Raw genomic sequence first — 19,917 nt, 5'->3', positions numbered from 1 at the left:
CATAAGTTGAAAGTGTAGAAGATCGCTGACTGTTGAGAGGGGCATATACTGGAAGTGACCGCCACTCGGTAGTTGCAGAATTTTAAATGAAAATTGGGTCATGTGGAACAAAACTTAAAGGTGAAACAACAAATATGATGTAGGTAAATTTAAGATGAAGCCAAACAAAGAATTCCAGATAGAATTAAGATATCAATTTGAAGTTCTCTTGAACTCAACAGGAACCCGATTTTTTTTTTTTTTTTTTTACAATTTGTTTTACGTTGCACCGACACTTATAGGTCTTACGGCGACAATGGAATAAGAGTGAGAAGGAAGCGGCCGTGGTCTTAATTCACGTACAGCCCCAGCATTTGCCTGGTGCAAAAATGGGAAACAACGGAAAACCATCTTCAAGGCTGCCGATAGTGGGATTCGAACCCACTATCTCCCGGATGCAAGCTCACAGCTACGCACGGCCAACTCGCCTGGTCAAGCAAGAAAGGCAGGAGAGATGCTAATGAACTGTATAGTATCACAAAGAAACTGCCAAAGAGACTTTATAATGAATGAGCCTGTTAAAAAAAAAAAAAAAAAAGTGTATTACGGACCATCCAAGAAGAACAGCTAGAAAGATGCAAGGAACATTTCTCAGAGGTGTGTGTGTGTGTGAGGGGGACAGAGAGAGAGCAGATTGTTAACCAACAAATGGAGTCTGCAAATAGTGACTCAAAATTAAATTTACAACCCCCCGACCAGTTCAGAATTAGAGAGGACCTTGAAACAGATAGAAACTGGAAAAATGCCACATATGGATAATATCACGCCAGAAGTACTTAAGGCAGATATTGAGACCTTGGTAAAATTGCTGTAACCCCTGTTGGAAAGGATGTGGAACAAGGAGAGGACACCAGCTAAACAGAAGAAAGACCTGCTTCTACGATACCAAACATAACTGGAAAGGAATAACGGTACAATGGTGTCTGTACCCAGCAATATGCTTTCAAGGATCATTTCAGACCAGGTGAAGGGTGCTGTTGAATTATGCCTTAGGCCAGTTTCTGCAAGAACCGTAGCTGTGTCGACTTTATAACTCCTCCAACAATTACTGTCCAATAGAGTGCAAAAAAGCAAAACACCCTCTACCTGACTTATCAATTGTGCAAAAGCTCTTGACTCCCTCAATAGAAGAGTTATGTGGCAAACACTCGAGAAATATGGTATACCATGAAGGATCCTAAAGATTACAAAGGATATGTATGTCAGGTTCTGAATCTTACTGAACTTACAGATGGGATATCTGGAGTTCAACAAGGGTGTATTCCTTCTCCAACACTCTTCCTTACTTGTGTTGGACAGTCTTAGGAGGAGAGGAGTTGGGCTTACAAGACAGACTGGATGATAACTGGCTCCTGGCTGAAAGTTTCAAAGATATGGAACAGAAGATGAAGTCATTGAAGGAAGAGATGGAGACTGTTGGGTTTAAAGTAAATAAGACCGAAGAGATGAGGGCCAATTCAGATATTGATGATAAATTGTCTATACAGAATTAACATAAAGAACAAGTAGATTCCTCTTATATCTTGGGAGTATTGTCACTACAACTGGAAGAGCAGAAAAAGACATCAAAAGTTTTATCAGAAAAGTGAACGGTGCATTTGTTCAACTGTCTCCTATATGGAGAAATAGGAACGTTTCTAGAAGGAGCAAGTTACAACTTTTTAACACAAGTCTAAAGTCCATTCTCCTTTACGATTATAAAACGTGGGAAGTCACCCAAAAGGTTATTGAACAGCTACAAGTCTTCATAAATCATTGCTTAAGACGTATCATCAATAGGAGATGGCAGATGTCAGGTCAAACGAATAAGCAGCCAATCCACATAAAGGAGAGAAAGTAGCGTTGGATAGGCCACAAAGCCCACTGGAGCCACTGAAAAGACTGCACTGGATTGGAATCTCCCAAGGTGATTGAAAAAACAGCCATCCAAAGAAAATTTAAGAAACCGAGCAAGTGGCCACCTGGTTTGGGTCATGTAGCCGTCCGTCAGCTTGCATCCGGGAGATAGTGGGTTCGAACCCAACCGTCGGCAGCCCTGAAAATTGTTTTCTGGTTTCTCATTTTCACACCAGGCAAATGCTGGGACTGTACCTTAATTAAGGCCATGCAAGCTTCCTTCCCACTCCCACCCCTTTCTTATCCCATTATCGCCACGTGACCTGTCTGTTTGTGTGACGTGAAGCAACTTGTAAAAAAAATATATTTAAGATGATGATTGAGTAAGGGAAAGACTTGGAATGAAGTGGCCAACGATAGGACAAAATAGAAGTGTTTTATGGAAGCCCTATGCTCTAAGAAGAGCGACAGAAATTAAGTGAAGTAAGTCCAGCCCATCTCAGATTTGCGGAGATGGTCCAGAAGAAAAGATGACAGCCAGTGCAGGTGGTGTGTCACTGATGTAGGTAGGCCACTGTACAGCCCAACATGGATTTGATGACTGGACACTGAGAGAAGGTAGGTCTACAATCAGAATAGGAAGAAATATGTCCAAGACAGACAACTTCTCATGTGGAAACTAGAATTCTATTTGGGGTTAAAATTTCAAGTCAAGAAATATACAGTGATCAAAGCCATTTTTAAGATCAAGAAACCTGAAAAATTCTCTCTTGGAACAGCTGCATCTCTTTCACATCAAAATCACTGCAATAGCTCACTTTGCCCTTAAAAGAAAAACTGAGAGAAAGCTGTGTAACCTACAAAGAGTCGTTTCATGATGCAGAACAACAATAGACACATCCAGGAGTCAACAATGAAGAATCACCCAGTGCACTCACCAACGTATGAAGCACCCACAAAAGGAAGGGTGGAAAAAGCAGACGCTACAGATCATGACTTCAATCTAACGTCTGTTATGAACCCAATAATAATTAAACTAATGTCGCAATGGCCCACCTTTGTTTTAGTTATTGGATGTGTTTGCACAGTTTTGCATTAAGGCTGATAATGGCCAGCCAAGGCTGAAATAGTGCCTACTTTAGAAATGTAATTTAAACATTGCATAATACACTGACTGAGCAAATGTCATGAGACAGCGGAGCACTGATGCGTAGGTGTGTTGTCTGCGCACCATACGCCCCCTGTGCAAGCGGCAGTTGTATAGGAGACCTTGTGAGCAGTGGCTGTGCATGCGACAGGTGTAACATGGAACGTCATCGTGAGCTGACACCATTCGAACGGGGTATGGTGGTCGGTGCCCGACGGATAGGAAGTGCGATTTCGGAAGTGGTGCGGGAATTCGGCTTCACACGATCAACCGTATCCAGGGTGTATCGTGAATGATTGAATGCGGGTGTCACCGTCCACAACAGACGAACGACCAGCCGTCCAGCCACCCTCGATGACCGTGAGCGGCGACATCTGAGACGGATTGTCAATAGTGACAGACGGGCAACCGTGCAACAAATCACGGCTCAATTCAACACAGGCCGTGCTAGACACGTCTCCCAGTGGACAATCCATAGGAACATGGGATCTATGGGGTATGGGAGCCGGCGCCGCACACGGGTGCCACTGTTAACCCAACATCATCGGACACAACGACGCGCATTGTTCGCCAGTCACTAGGGATGGACACTGGAACAATGGCGTAACGTGATATGGTCGGACGAATCACGATTTCAACTGCACCATGCCGATGGGAGGCACCGTGGATGGCGCAGACCACTTGAAGCGATGGATCCCGCCTGCCTCGAAGGTGTGGTCCAGGGTGCTGGTGTCTCTGTTATGGTCTGGGGTGCATTTTCCTGGTATGGAATGGGACCCCTAGTTGTTCTGGAAGAGACTTTGAATGGTATGCGGTATGTTGAGCTGCTCGGAGACCATCTCCACCCATTTTTGGCCTTCCAGCGCCCAGACGGTTCTGCGGTGTTTCAAGATAATAACGCGCCGCCACATCGCTCCCACGTCGCGCGGGAATGGTTCCAGGAACATGCAGAGGAGGTCCAATGACTGCCATGGCCACCCAGGAGCCCTGATATGAACCCTATCGAGCATATCTGGGATGTCCTGGAACGCAGGCTCCGTGCCATGGATCCTGCACCCACAAAGAGACCAGCATTGGCAGCCGCTCTGCAAACGATTTGGTGTCAGCTGCGTCCAGAGGACTACCAGGGACTTGTCGACTCACTTCCACGGCATCTCGCTGCAGTTCACAGGGCCAGAGGAGGCCCCACACGCCATTAGGTGACTATCCCATGACATTTGCTTAGTCAGTGTATAGTACAAGTTTAATTATTATTGTGATCACAATTCAATACGGATCAAAACCATAAAATTTATATGCTACGCTACGAACCCAGATGAATGGAAGGAACAACGCTTCACATTACAACATATACACACACGAGGATGTCAGGACATGTCTTTCATGATAGAATCTGTGACTAAAGAGGGTTCTCCAGTGTCAGATCAAAATTCCTGCACCCACTTATGCACACAAGAACTGTGAACATTACCAACGATTTGACTGCAGAGCAAGGATCAACTCATTAGCATTTTATGCAGACGATAATGTTTACATACATTCATAATCATTATAGACCGTTATTCCTTTCAGCGTTCAGTCTGCAACCCTCTGTGAATTTACTAAACGTTGCCACAATCCTCTATTTGCAACTAGTGCTGTGGCCTCATTTAGTTCTATACCTCTTATCTTTAAATCGTGAGAAACAGTCTAACCATCATTGTCTTCAGCTCCCTCTACTTCTCTTACCCTCCATAACATAGTCAATTATTCTCCTAGGTAACCTATCATCCTCCATTCGCCTCACATGACCCCACCAGTACAGCTTCATCCATTGAGTTCATCTCCTCATTCTGGGTAACCTCCTGCCATTGCTCCCATCATTTTGTACCAGCAATCATTCTCGCTACTTTCATGTCTGTTACTTCTAACTTATGAATATGATATCCTGAGTCCACCCAGTTTTCGCTCCAGTAAAGCATGATCTGAAAACAGACCGATGTATAGATAGTTTCGTCTGGGAGCTGACTTCTTTCTTATAGAATACTGTTGATCACAACTGCGAGCTCACTGCATTAGCTTTACTGCACCCTGATTCAATCTCAGTTACTATATTACCATCCTGGGAGAACATATTTCCTAAATACTTGAAATTATCTACCTGTTCCAGCTGTGTATCACCAACCTGACGTTCAATTCTCTTGGATTTCTTACTTACTGACATCAATTTAGTTTTGGAAATGCTAATTTGCATATCATACTCAAGTTCCAAGATGATATGTGTGAAGAAGTGGAATCAGAGATGAGGCTTTTCGCAGATGATGTTATTCTGTACAGAGTAATAAATAAGTTACAAGATTGTGAGCAACCGCAAAATGACCTCGATAATGTTGTGAGATGGACAGCAGGCAATGGTATGATGATAAATGGGGATAAAAGTCAGGTTGTGAGTTTCACAAATAGGAAAAGTCCTCTCAGTTTTAATTACTGCGTTGATGGGGTGAAAGTTCCTTTTGGGGATCATTGTAAGTATCTAGGTGTTAATATAACGAAAGATCTTCATTGGGGTAATCACATAAATGAGATTGTAAATAAAGGGTACAGATCTCTGCACATGGTTATGAGAGTATTTAGGGGTTGTAGTAAGGATGTAAAGGAGAGAGCATATTTGTCTCTGGTGAGACCTCAACTTGAGTATGGTTCCAGTGTATGGGACCCTCACCAGGATTACTTTATTCAGGAACTGGAAAAAATCCAAAAAAAAGCAGCTTGATTTGTTCTGGGCGATTTCTGACAAAAGAGTAGCGTTACAAAAATGTTGCAAAGTTTGGGCTGGGAAGACTTGGTAGAAAGGAGACGAGCTGCTTGACTAGGTGGTATGTCAAAAACATGTCAGATGTAAGGCTTTTCCAGTGTTTGCTCTGTTAACCAGCGTTTCGTCTTAGGTCTGACACTAGACTCATCAGAGTGGGATGTGTCAGACCCTACCCACTGACGCTGGGGTGTATGCAGGTGAACTTATCAGAAGCCCTTATAAGAGGCACACTCTGATAACTGCATACGGGAGATAAATCTCCTAAGATGAAACGCTGGTTAATAGAGCAAACGCCTGAAAAGCCTTACATCTGATATGTTTTTGACATTTTTGACATGCTCTATTGGTGAAAAATATCTAATTCCCTCCATGGGAATTTAGAATTTTCCATTAAGTGGTATGTTGCGAGCTGTCAGTGGAGAAATGGCGTGGGAGGACTTCAGTAGACGAATAAGTTTGGATGGTGTCTTTAAAAGTAGGAAAGATCACAATATGAAGATAAAGTTAGAATTCAAGAGGACAAATTGGGGCAAATATTAGTTTATAGGAAGGGGAGTTCGGGATTGGAGTAACTTACCACGGGAGATGTTCAATAAATTTCCAATTTCTTTCCAATCATTTAAGAAAAGGCTATGAAAACAACAGATAGGGATCTGCCACCTGGGCGACTGCCCTAAATGCAGATCAGTAGTGATTGATTGGACTGCCATTACGACCATTTGTACTGGAAAAAATACAGTTATTCTGTATGCAGTTAAATTTTATATCCTATCTACAGGAAGGAATTACAGTGTCCTACACACAATTTTCAGGACAAATCCTAATTGTTAATTGCTGTAATTTGGTGAGGAATACCGGTATATGAATTCTTGCTTTAAATCTGGTATGCCTATTGATGTTGGTTCACAACCTGTAAGATATACTGATGTAACAAGTGGGATGGGTCCACAATTTATTCGAACACATTTCCAGCAGTGAATTAAGGGCCTGGCCAGAAGTACTGAATTTGCATGTATATTCTTGTCAACAGTCCTTGCTCCTCTTCATGAAGACTTTATCAACAGTTATTTAGCTGCAATAATTATAAAAGGTCTCAAAGTCTGTAACAATATCCCATTTTACAAATAATAAACTATGTGTCTAACAAATAACTGATATTTTCCAGTAATTAGGCCTAACACACTTATAAAATGACAGAAATATTTGAGAATTCCATGACATCTTTCAAGAAAAAAGCTCACAATTGCCTATTCATATAAAGAAAATTATTTTAGAATTGGCATTCAGTAGTTGGTCATTCAGATAAAACTGTCACTAAAGAATACATGAATTTTTATGATACAGGTTAGGTTAAAGTTCACAGGACAAATCATTTGAATTCTCAGAAGAGAAACGGCAGGAAGTTTTGTAACATGAATGACATATAGTTCCTGCGTTGTTTTTAAAATAGTTGTATTCATTGTAACAAAACATTTACTTGATAGCAGCAAATTTATTTCACAAGTGCAATTAATTTCACTCAACGCTTTCTTGACTTATGACACTGATTAGGCCTAAATTACCGTTAGGAAAGTAACTCTTTACAGGTAAGGAAATGTTCCTTTACCATAAGTTTCAAAGTAACATGAAAATAAATCTTACCTCCTGCCAAAAGAGACTTAAGAACGAACTCCATAGAGCTCCTTTCTTCTCTTCTGATAGCCATCTTTTCGTTGAATATTGAGAATTCAGTTGATAGAAATTCTGACAGAACTTTCACCACTTGTCATTGTCGTTATACTGACAACACGACACAGCATACCTCCAAAAGACACGTCCGTTTACCTTCCATACCCATTGAACACGACCTACTTCCGTACTTCCAAAGTAAGGTAGGTATACTTTCAGAGACTACCGTAACCTATCTTTCAGAAATAGAAAGGTGAAGAAATTATGAAGAATTAAATAAGTCTAGATCATATAGCGAACTCATATGTGCTGTCACAAAATAAACTGTAACGTGTTACAGATAGGTTACAAAAGGTGAAATTGCCCATGGCCACTTCCACAGCTGATCACAGAAGTAGATCGTGATGAATGCGATGTATGCCAAGAAAGGGAGGGGGGAACAGACGGAGGGGAGGGAGTAAGGGAGTAGCTAAATATAAACAAAGCACAGAACGAATAAGAACAACGACAGATACCACAAATGCGAAAAATATCTCTTGTTATCCAATCATATGTGCGTTCAAACTTTAAGTGGCTACACTAATAGCAGAAAGCAGACATATCCTGTAAAAGCTGGCGAGACGGACGGAGCTAGAGGCCGTGGAACTTCTACCGCCACTGACAGCCTTGAACGACCTCACCGCCTCGCCTAGCCCCGTGCTTTCACGGCTCTTTCATGTGAATGCTTACGTCACACAAAATCCCTCCAATCAACTACAGAATAATACCTGTGAAATTCCAGGGAAAGAAACAGGAAATACCATTTAGCGGTCAGATCTCAAGTACGGTACCGGTACACGTTATCTTATTACTGGATATAGAAAAAGACCGTGACTATGATACCAACGCCTAACACATTTCAGGATTACTACAAAATCGTTGTCCCTTACTTTACACTTTTCAGGACCCAGAGAAGTTTACCGAAATAGCTCGTGACATACTGTACGAAGCCTACCTACCCTATACCGGTACTCACACACGACGCACACAAAGTCTGTATACCCCTCCTCGTTATTTATTTGTTTCTATTGTCAGATACTCATTGTTATCGACTTCGATTGTTGACAGCATTTGGTACCAAGATATTGAAAGAATGGCTGATACAAGTGATTATACGATTGAGGAACGTTTGCTGGCCGCTGTGTGAATTAATTAAAAAGGTGAGGGACGTTTTAGTTGCGCGGTCTGTGAATGCAGCAGCGACAAAGAAGACGCTATTAGCGCGAAAAAAAATGCCTTTTTAACGGGCAGTGTTCGCGACGTGCCGAGGAGGGGAAGACCATCCACCAGGCGTGAGCTTCGTGCTGACGTGGAAAAATCTATCGAACAATCTGCGGTCAAATCCATACGGAAACATGGCATTAGAGTTGGGGATACCGGTACCGGAATCAACTATCATCAAAGTGGATTGAAAAGGAGGTGTTGGCGTCCACTGAGTGTCAATGAATTATCAGATGATGATCAATCAATCAATCAATACTGATCTGCATTTAGGGCAGTCGCCCAGGTGGCAGATTCCCTATCTGTTGATTTCCCAGCCTTTCTTAAATGATTTAGATAGACGTGTAGATGCTTGTAGTCGGATGCTGCAACAATTCCAAACAATGGCTCAGAAGGCAGAAGTCATGTTCACTGACGTATGTGCGATTTATCGCAGCTCCCGTAGTCGCAATATTTACTTCCTGGGGAAAAGAAAACAGCTTTTTTTTTTTTCAAGAAATCGAGTTTCATGACAGGGGCGCCCATATGGCAGTTTCTAGAGGTGGGCCCAGACCTGGGGGTACGTAGTAATTTTAATATTTTGGAAGATAAATGCCGATTTGTATTCTGCGGTAGAAGAACTCACTGTTGGTGGTGGACGGTACTACCGCTTTTACGTAATACTGACTTTTAAATCATTTTCTTGAAAGGAAAACACCTGACTACACTAGATTTTGCCTTTCCCTGAGAGCTAGAAGGGGACCGCGGCCCCACTTTGCCCCAGGGCATGGGCGCCTTTGTTTCATGATCCAGGCCGGAATGACACAAACGAATCTGTTTGGCCCGTGCTTTTTTATCGTTCTGTTTATCAGAACAGTTACCTCCAGACATGGGCGCCCATATGGCAGTTTCTAGGCGGGGGGAGTCTAGACCTGGGGGTATGTAGTATTTTGGAAGATGAATGGCGGTAGAATTACACCCACGGTATCCCCTTCCTGTTAGTGGGGGTGCAGTACTACCACGTCTACGTAATACCGATTTTTAAATCATTTTCTTGAAAGAAAAACAGCCGACTACATTCGACTTTTGCATTTCCGCGAGAGATAGAGGGGGGGCCGCGGCCCCTCCTTGCCCCCGGGCATGGGCGCCCTTGCCTCCAGATGTTTAATGACTGGCTCATCCCACGGCTGCAAAATTGCGGGAATCTTAGACGTTGTTCGGTTTCAACACAATGGGGCGCCGGCTCACTTCGCAGTGGCTGTTCGACGTCTGAACGCAGTCTTTGGGAATTGCTGGATCGGTCGAGGATCATACAATGATCTAGCTCCACTTCCATGGCCACCAAGGAGCCCTGATCTAGCAACACCCGATAACGCACTCTGGGGTTACCTCAAGGATCAGTTGAGGAAGCAGCGGTATGTTCGGATTGATGATCTGAAAAATGCGGTCCGCGAAGCTTGCCAGACACTGACCCCAATGATGTTGCCTAATATGAGCATCAGAACATGGCGGTGTATTGAGCCGTGCAGAGACCATGGAGGGAGACATACGGATGTTTTAGATTCCTAAGATGTAAGTAAAAAATAAATAAATAAATAAATAAATAAATAAATAAATAAATAAATAATGAGTATGTGAACTTTTATATCACGCCAGTTTGAATTTAATTTAATTTAATTTAATGTAGGGGTATACAGACTTCGTACGCACCTTGTACAGTGAATAAGCCACCTCAAGAACTGGGAATTAACGGATTTCCGGCATCGTTTCTACATAAATCTAGCGTAGATTCTTGAAAATTAATGAGAAGAACAGGTCGTCATTCTCGACTTGAATAAAAACACTCCCAAAATTCTAACGTACGCGATGTCACAACCATCGCACGAGTACTCTGCCTATGACAAAAATTATAGATCTCGTCCCAACCGTCCTCCTGTCGATAAAATTTTCACCAAGGTTTTCTTTTAACAAGAGCCAGTAGTTGGGAGCCCCAGGGCGAAAACTATGCACCTTTACTCGTCTTTTCCCTCGGTGACCCGATGAGTCGGAAAGAATCGCTCACTAACTACAGTGGTGAGGGAAAATCGCTCTGTCTTACAAGGGACTGACAAGTCAGAAATGAAACCCCCTCATCGCTGAATTAGTAACGAACATTGGAAGGAAGCGTCGCCCTTAGAAACAGAATTGTGATTTTGATTTAGTGACACCATACTATTTACTACACTGCTGTGCAAAACTTAAGGACGAAAGTAACTTTCGCATGTTGTGTCACTGTCAAGTAGCATAGGAAGAACTGCAACAGTATGATACGGTAGGCAACTGAAAGGAATATGCGATGAGAACAACATAAACGACACTTTTATACAGAGACAATAAATTACAAATAAGTCACTGCGACACATGATCCACTGGACATAACAAAAGAAGGGACATAGTTCTTAAAATGGTGTGTGATCACCACGGACAGCGATGCATGCTCTGTAACGTGTTCCCATGCTGGCCACAAGATTGGTGAGGAGTTCTTGTGGTAGGGCGTTCCATTCCTCCACCAGCGCGGTTGGCAACTGCTAGATGGTCGTTGGTGCATGTGACGTGCTGCAATACGTCTGCCCAACGTGTCCCACACGTGCTCGGTCGAATTTGAGTCGTGGGAATGGGTAGGCCAGTCCATTCGTCAAATATCATGTCGGTCCAAGAGCTTCTCCACCTGCGCTGCTCGATGCGGTCGTGCAATGACATACATAAAAATGAAGTCAGGACTGAATGCAGCCCTGAAAAGACGCACGTAGGGAAGGAGTACACGCCATCTTTAATCAACAGAGCACCGTGCTGCCATCTTTATCTACTGCCTTAGGTACGTGGTAGCGGGCAATTTGAAAAATTCATCTTTAATCAACAGAGCACCGTGCTGCCACCTTTATCTACTACCTTAGGTACGTGGTAGCGAGCAATATGAAAAATTCCACGTGCTTTTTTGACAGCGGCCATCTTTAATCAACAGAGAATCATGCTGCCATCTTTAGCTACTATTTTGAAATGTGGTGGCGGGTAATTTGAAAAAATCTATGTGGTTGTGACAGCTGTCAGCCACCATCTTTAAATAACAACGCATCGTGCTGCTATCTTTACGGCACTAAAACTCATCCTTATACATATGGTAGAGGGTAATTTTAAAAAAATTACGTGTTTTTTGACAGCTCCCATCTTTAATCAACAGAGCATTGTGCTGCTATCTCTATAGTACTAAACCATATACCTTTGAAATATGGTGGTAGGGAAATGGAAAAATTCTACGTGCTTTTTTGACAGCTGTCAGTGGCTCTCTTTAAACAATGGCGGCTATACAGAGGCTCTTATGGCCTCCTCCTCCTCATCCTCCGCCTCCTCCTCCTATATCAAGGCATAGTTTTTATATCTCTATCGAACAAGTTTAAACCTGCATCGCGAAGGCAAGAGTGTGCACGTTTATACTTGCAGATCACAAAAGAAGTGATTGAAACATAACAAGACTAGAATCGAATACTGTACTCGATGTCGTTAACTTCAACATGCGATCAGAACAATTACTGATGTGTTGTGATTAAAACATAACAAGACTAGATTAGAACACTATACACGATGACGTTACATACATACAGACAGACAGACAGACAGACAGACAGACAGACAGACAGACAGACAGACAGACAGACAGAAATTACGGAAATGTTTTAATCACTTCCTTTGTAATCTGCAAGTATAAACATGCACAATGATGTTATCGCTGCAACACATGCACACTCTTGCCTTCGCGATGCAGGTTTAAACTTGTTCGATAGAGATATAAAAACTATGCCTTGACATAGGAGGAAGAGGCGGAGGATGATGAGGTGGGGATGAGGAGGAGGAGGAGGAGGAGGAGGCCTTAAGAGCCTCTGTATAGCCGCCATTATTTAAAGATAGCCACTGACAGCTGTCAAAAAGCACGCAGAATTTTTCCATTTCGCTACCACCACATTTCAACGGTATAAGGTGTAGTGCTGTAAAGGTAGCAGTACGATTCTCTGTTGATTAAAGATGGGAGCTGTCAGAAAAGCACGTGGAATTTTTCGAATTGCCCGCTACAACATACCTAAGGTGGTAGATAAAGATGGCAGCACGGTGCTCTGTTGATTAAAGATGACAGCTGTCAAAAAGCACGTAGCTTGGTTTTCAAACAAGAGCATGTAGAATTTCAAATTTCCCTCGACCGCATGCATAAGGATCTTCATAACAGCAGCTGTCATCTTGAGCAGTAGCCTCTAAGCTCTCTTCATAAGAGCCGGTGTATAGCCGCCATCTAGCGCAAGCATCTCTAGGGCGTCTCATAAGAGCCTATGTATAGCAGCCATCTTGTGCGAGCACCCCTACGCCGTCTCATAAGGAGCTGTGTATAGCCGCCATCTTATAGAATTAGATAGCCGCCATTTTGCACAAGCATCACTAGGGAGTCTCATAAGAGCCTATGTATAGCCGCCATCTTGTGCGAGCACCCCTAGGCCGTCTCTTAAGGAGCTGTGTATAGCCGCCATCTTGTAGAATTAGTTAGCCGCCATCTTGCGCAAGCATCCCTAGGGAGTCTCATAAGAGCCTATGTATAGCAGCCATCTTGTGCGAGCACCCCCTAGGCCGTCTCATAAGGAGCTGTGTATAGCCGCCATCTTATAGAATTAGATAGCCGCCATCTTGCGCAAGCATCCCTAGGGAGTCTCATGAGAGCCTATGTATAGCAGCCTTCTTGTGCAAGCGCCCTTAAGCCGTCTCATTAAGGAGTTGTGTATAGCCCCATCTTAAAGAATTAGATAGCCGCCATCTTGCGCAAGCATCCCTAGGGAGTCTCATACGAGTCTATGTATAGCAGCCATCTTGCGGCAAACATTTTGCGCAAGCACCCTTAAGGTGTCTCATAAGGAGCCGTGTATAGCCGGCATCTTGTGCAATTTGCGTCGGGAACGGCATCCGGCCGTAAAACTGAGGTTAGGCCCTTCCATGAGGTTAGGCTTGCTCTCTTACGCATGAAAAGTTGGGTTAAGTCCCTCCAAGATGGCGGATGTGAGGTTAGGCTCGCGGTCTTAGCCAGCGTAGTCAATGTGGCGGAGGCTTCTCCCGAGAGCGTGTGGAGGTGGAGGAGGCCTCTGCGGAGGGGCATGTGGAGGTGGCGGAGGCCTCTGCGGTGGGTCCTGCGGCGGTGGCGGTGGCACAATCCTTGACTTAAAGTACTAACATGTGCAGATATCTTTATTTACAATCCCACATCCCTCAGCAGTTCTGTTGGTGTTACATCGATATTATGGGCGGAAAACTCTAGTTGTGGAATATTATTCTCCATCATCATGATTCAGAGTTTATTATATTGGTATAAACAATGAACTTGTGAAAATCCTTACAACAAACAATGACCATCACCGAACTGATTTTCCACTGCAGGCAGTACGAAAATCTGTCGATATCAATGTTCGTTTACAAGGCCGTGCAGTCCTAGAAGAGGGCAAAACATGAAAAACATCCCGCACCATAATGCCACCTCCTCCAAACTTCACCGTTGGCACGAAATATTCAGGTGGATGGTGTTCCCCAGGCATTCCTCCCATAGGACTGCCACAGTATATAATGTGACTCATCATTCGAAATTATCTGTTTCCAATGTCATCACCCTACACACCTCGTTAGGGGATGCTTTTTATTATGCGGGAAAATATTTTGTTTATGGGCAGCTGCTCTCAATCATGAAATCTTATTGTTTTTAATTCCACACGCAGTAATAGGACTGGTTGTAGTACTATTGTTGTCTGATGAGACATCGCGTGGATTCGTGGTAAGAGTTGCAAGGCCTCTGTCTCAAGGCCTGGCATTAACGCAGACTCTTCTGAATTGAGGTGCTGTCGTTAAAGTTTCAAAGTGGCAGAGCAATTGTGCCTTAGTTGCACATTTACTGCATGCACTGCGTAATGAACAGTTTGATAATGAATATGCATTGGTGTATCCACAAAGACGCACACAAAATGCTGTCAGTTGGTTCACTTATTTATTTAGAACTGTTTATCTACACATTACACGCATATAACCTAATTAACTGCCGTCACAGCAAAACACCATGTTTAACAAGTGCCTCTCATGGAGCACATGGAGACTACAACCTTGAAATAGATGACTGCTTACAAGCATCTCGTCCACAACACGAAGTCACAAGTACAATACCTGTTAAATCATAACTCCAACTAAGCAATAACTCGTCTCTACCATCAAGACCACCTCCTTATATATGAGCCTGGCCAGGCTTCTAGAAAGATATGCCATAACATATCTTCTAATAATTTCTAGAGTGCTTAAAGCCCAAATATAATGTAAAGAAAATTCTCCATAGTTCTCGTCTTACCTAGTTCCATTCTAGATGAAATGAAATGGCGTATGGCTTTTAGTGCCGGGAGTGTCCGAGGACAAGTTAGGCTCGCCAGATGCAGGTCTTTCGATTTGACACCCGTAGGTGACCTGCGCGTCGTGATGAGGATGAAATGATGATGAAGACGACATATACCCAGTCCCCGTGCCAGGGAAATTAACCAATTAAGGTTAAAATTCCCGACCCTGCCGGGAATCGAACCCGGGACCCCTGTGACCAAAGGCCAGCACGCTAACCAATTAGCTATGGAGCCGGACTCCATTCTAGATGTTACAGTGTGTTTCACAATATTGTAGTGGATTACAAATCAGGTAATAATAAATTATATTCTATTAATTACAGGTTCTTACCTTAACTAATCTTAGGCTATATATATGTACAGCACATGTTTCATGACATAACCTCACAAATAATCCGATCGTATCGTCTGTACATATGACGTAAATAATACTAATACTAAATGGATTCAAACACTTCATAGCCATACATTACAAGTTATAATAATAATAATATTAATAATAATAATAATAATAATAATAATAATAATAATAATAATAATAATAATAATAATAATTTGAGCTCGATGCTTGCATTATTTACCCTTGGGTGAGAGAGTGTTGTTTTCAGGTTATATCAGTTTATCACACTTGCGTCAATAGAAGGCCAAACATTGCACATATCAGTCGCCATGAACTGAACGATACATCACAGTGCTTCGAAACATAATATGTCTAGCTTTAATTTCACTCAGAAATTTACAAAAATTTGCAGAGTGGAACAAGTCCATTCTAGGCTGTTTACTTGGCGAGGACTAAATTTATCGTCTTTTGGGATAAGTAGGCTAAAGTTTGAAATTTTACGTTGTTTACACTGATATGATTATCACACTTTATTCATTGTGCTGTTTTTCGCAGTAAAACTCGGGCAGGGCTATTATTGGTTGGCGACGATGTGAGCATAAGGCTGTGTCTCACGTCAATACTTATTGCTGTTTAGCTGCAAGTTGTTAACTAGCTGTTTCACTATACCATACAGTATTACGTATTCCAGGTGATGATTTATGGTAATCACTGAGAGGGAAAAGAAGAAAGAAACTTGGCTTGCCATCAACATGCAAACGAAAACAACAAAAAAGAAACAGGTACCGGTAAGTTGATTGCTACATCTTTAATAGTGTTTTGATTTATCCAGTTTATGTGTTAATTTCCTTTATGTTACTGTATCATCGTACAAATGGAACTGTTAGCTGGAAAACAGTCAAACTAGTTATGAAAACTCCATTTTCTTATCACTTTTCAGTTCGCCCGCTGTAAGAGGTAAAGATAAAAGATTCTATACTGTCCTCGTCCAAGAATTAAGTAATTTAATAGATATATATTTACCAGATATTATAATAGGAGTTGAACCATGGCTGAGAAATTATATAATGGATGCAGAAATTTTCTCACGGCACTGGAGTGTGTTTCGTAGAATTAGGATAGGAATGGTGGGAGGGGGAGTATTCATTCTGGTGAAGGAAGAATTTGTAAGCTACGAAAAGTTAAAGATGAAACACGTGACATTCTAGGTGTAAGGCCCATTTCTAAAGATAATAGGCAACTTGATATATTTGGAGTGTACAGACCGGGAAAGGGTAACACTGACACGGATTCGGAATTATTTGATAGGACAGTCGGCTATGTGGGAAACGACATGGAAAGAAATGTGATTGTAGCGGGAGATCTGAATTTGCCAGATGTCAATTGGGAAGGAAATGCGAACGACAGTAAGCATGACCAACAAATGGCAAATAAGTTAATATGGGAAGGACAGCTGATTCAGAAAGTGATGGAACCAACCAGAGGGAAAAATATCCTGGATGTCGTGCTGATAAAATCAGATGAGCTCTATAGGGAAACTGAAGTAATAGATGGTATTAGTGATCATGAAGCTGTTTTGTTGTAGTAAAAAATAAATGTGATAGAAAGGAAGGTCTTAAAAGTAGGACTATATTTTTTTTTGCTAGGGGCTTTACGTCGCACCGACACAGATAGGTTTTATGGCGACGATGGGATAGGAAAGGCCTAGGAGTTGGAAGGAAGCGGCCGTGGCCTTAATTAAGGCACAGCCCCAGCATTTGCCTGGTGTGTAAATCGGAAACCACGGAAAACCATCTTCAGGGCTGCCGATAGTGGGATTCGAACCTACTATCTCCCGGATGCAAGCTCACAGCCGCGCGCCTCTACGCGCACGGCCAACTCGCCCGGTAAAAGTAGGACTATTAGGCAGTACCATATGGCTGATAAAACAGGCATGAGGCAGTTTCTAAAAAGTAACTATGATCGGTGGAAAACGGTAAATAAAAATGTAAACAGACTTTGGGATGGGTTTAAAGAAATTCTTGAGGAATGCAAAAACAGGTTTGTACCTTTAAGGGTGGTAAGGAATGGTAAAGACCCACCTTATTATAACAGAGATATAAAGAGACTAAGAAGGAGGTGCAGACTGGAAAGAAATTGAGTTAGAAATGACTGTGGAAGTAAGGAGAAATTGAAGGAACTTACTAGACAATTGAATTTAGCAAAGAAGGCAGCTAAGGATAACATGATGGCAAGCATAATTGGCAGTCATACAAATTTTAGTGAAAAATGGAAGGGTATATATAGGTATTTTAAGGCAGAAACAGGTTCCAAGAAGGACATTCCAGGAATAATTAATGAACAAGGGAAGTGTGTAAGTGAGGATCTTCAAAAGGCAGAAGTATTCAGTCAGGAGTATGTAAAGATTGTTGGTTACAAGGATAATGTTGAGATAGAGGAGGAGACTAAGGCCAAAGAAGTATTAAAATTTACATATGATAACAATTGAATTGAATTGAATTTACAATTACATTTACAATAAGATACTGGCCGTGCGCGAAGAGGCGCTCGGCTGTGAGCTTGCATCCGGGAGATAGTAGGTTCGAATCCCACTATCGGCAGCCCTGAAGATGGTTTTCCGTGGTTTCCCATTTTCACACCAGGCAAATGCTGGGGCTGTACCTTAATTAAGGCCACGGCCGCTTCCTTCCAACTCCTAGGCCTTTCCTATCCCATCGTCGCCATAAGACCTATCTGTGTCGGTGCGACGTAAAGCCCCTAGCAAAAAAAACACAATAAGATAAAAAAGTTAAAAACTAGAAAAGCGGCTGGAATTGATAAGATTACTGGGGATATACTAAAGACAATGGGTTGGGATATAGTACCATATCTGAAGTACTTATTTGATTATTTTTTGGTCGGAGAAGCTATACCAGATGAATGGAGAGTTGCTATAGTAAGCCCTGTGTATAAAGGAAAGGGTGATAGACATAAAGCTGAAAATGACAGGCCAGTAAAGTTGACGTGCATTGTATGTAAGCTTTGGGAAGGCATTCTTTCTGATTATATTAGACATGTTTGCGAAAATAATAACTGGTTCGATAGAAGGCAGTTCGGTTTTAGGAAAGGTTATTCCACTGAAGCTCAACTTGTAGGATTCCAGCAAGATATAGCAGATATCTGGAGGCAATTGGACTTGACAAAAGAGTGACTGAATGGGTTGCTATATTTCTAGAAAATGGATCTCAGTGAATTAGAGTAGGTGAAGCTTTATCTGACCCTATAATAATTAAGAGGGGAATTCCTCAAGGCAGTATTATCGGACCTTTATGTTTTCTTATATATATAAATGATATGAGTAAAGGAGTAGAATCGGAGGTAAGGCTTTTTGCGGATGATGTTATTCTCTGTAGAGTAATAAATAAGTTACAAGATTGTGAGCAACTGCAGCGTGACCTCGATAATGTTGTGAGATGGACAGCAGGCAATGGTATGTTGATAAACAGGGTTAAAAGTCAGGTTGTGAGTTTCACAAATAGGGAAAGTCCTCTCAGTTGATGGTAGTGAAAGTTCCTTTTAGGGATCACTGTAAGTATCTCGGTGTTAATATAAGAAAAGGTCTTCATTGGGGTAATCACATAAATATGATTGTTATTAAAGGGTACAGATCTCTGCACATGGTTATGAGGGTGTTTATGGGTTGTATTAAGATGTAAAGGAAAGGACATATAAGTCTCTGGTAAGACCTCAACTAGAGTATGGTTCCAGTGTATGGGACCCTCACCAGGATTATATGATTCAAGAACTGGAAAAAATCCAAAGAAAAGCAGCTCGGTTTGTTCTGGGTGATTTCCGACAAAAGAGTAGCGTTACAAAACTGTTGCAATGTTTGGGTTGGGAAGAATTGAGAGAAAGAAGGAGAGCTGCTCGACTAAGTGGTACATTCCGAGCTCTCAGCGGAAAGATGGCGTGGAATGACATTAGTAGACGAATAAGTTTGAGTGGCGTTTATAAAAGTAGGAAAGATCACAATATAAAGATAAAGTTGGAATTCAAGGGGACAAACTGGAGGAAATATTCATTTATAGGAAGGGGAGTTAGGGATTGGAATAACTTACTAAGGGAGACGTTCAATAAATTTCCAATTTCTTTGAAATCATTTAGGAAAAGGCTAGGAAAACAACAGATAGGGAATCTGCCACCTAGGCGACTGCCCTCAATGCAGATCAGTAATGATTGATTGATTGATTGATTGATTGATTGATTGATTGATTGATTGATTGATTTATTGATTGATTGATTGATTGATTGATTGATTGATTGATTGATTGATTGATTGATTGATTGATTGATTGATTGATTGATTGAAGGTGAAGTAAATTATTGCTTTGTTGTTGGCGTCGCCAGATCTTTATTGAAGCGTGGGATGTTATTCAGT

The 19,917-nt window shown here is 42.0% G+C and overlaps 1 protein-coding gene across 1 annotated transcript in view; it reads right to left on the bottom strand.

Annotated features, from left to right (window-relative positions):
- Positions 1–8,161, bottom strand: part of LOC136858777 (solute carrier family 25 member 16) — a 58,657-nt gene extending 50,496 nt beyond the window's left edge. The window contains exon 1 of the mRNA XM_068225695.1: positions 7,458–8,161. Coding sequence (XP_068081796.1) covers positions 7,458–7,521 — 64 coding nt within the window. The 5' untranslated portion in view covers positions 7,522–8,161. The remainder of the gene's footprint in view (positions 1–7,457) is intronic.
- Positions 8,162–19,917: the final 11,756 nt, after the last annotated feature.

Source organism: Anabrus simplex, chromosome 1, assembly GCF_040414725.1.
Source record: "Anabrus simplex isolate iqAnaSimp1 chromosome 1, ASM4041472v1, whole genome shotgun sequence".
NCBI classification, from domain to species: Eukaryota; Metazoa; Arthropoda; class Insecta; order Orthoptera; family Tettigoniidae; genus Anabrus; species Anabrus simplex.
This window is presented reverse-complemented; position numbering and strand designations above follow the sequence as displayed.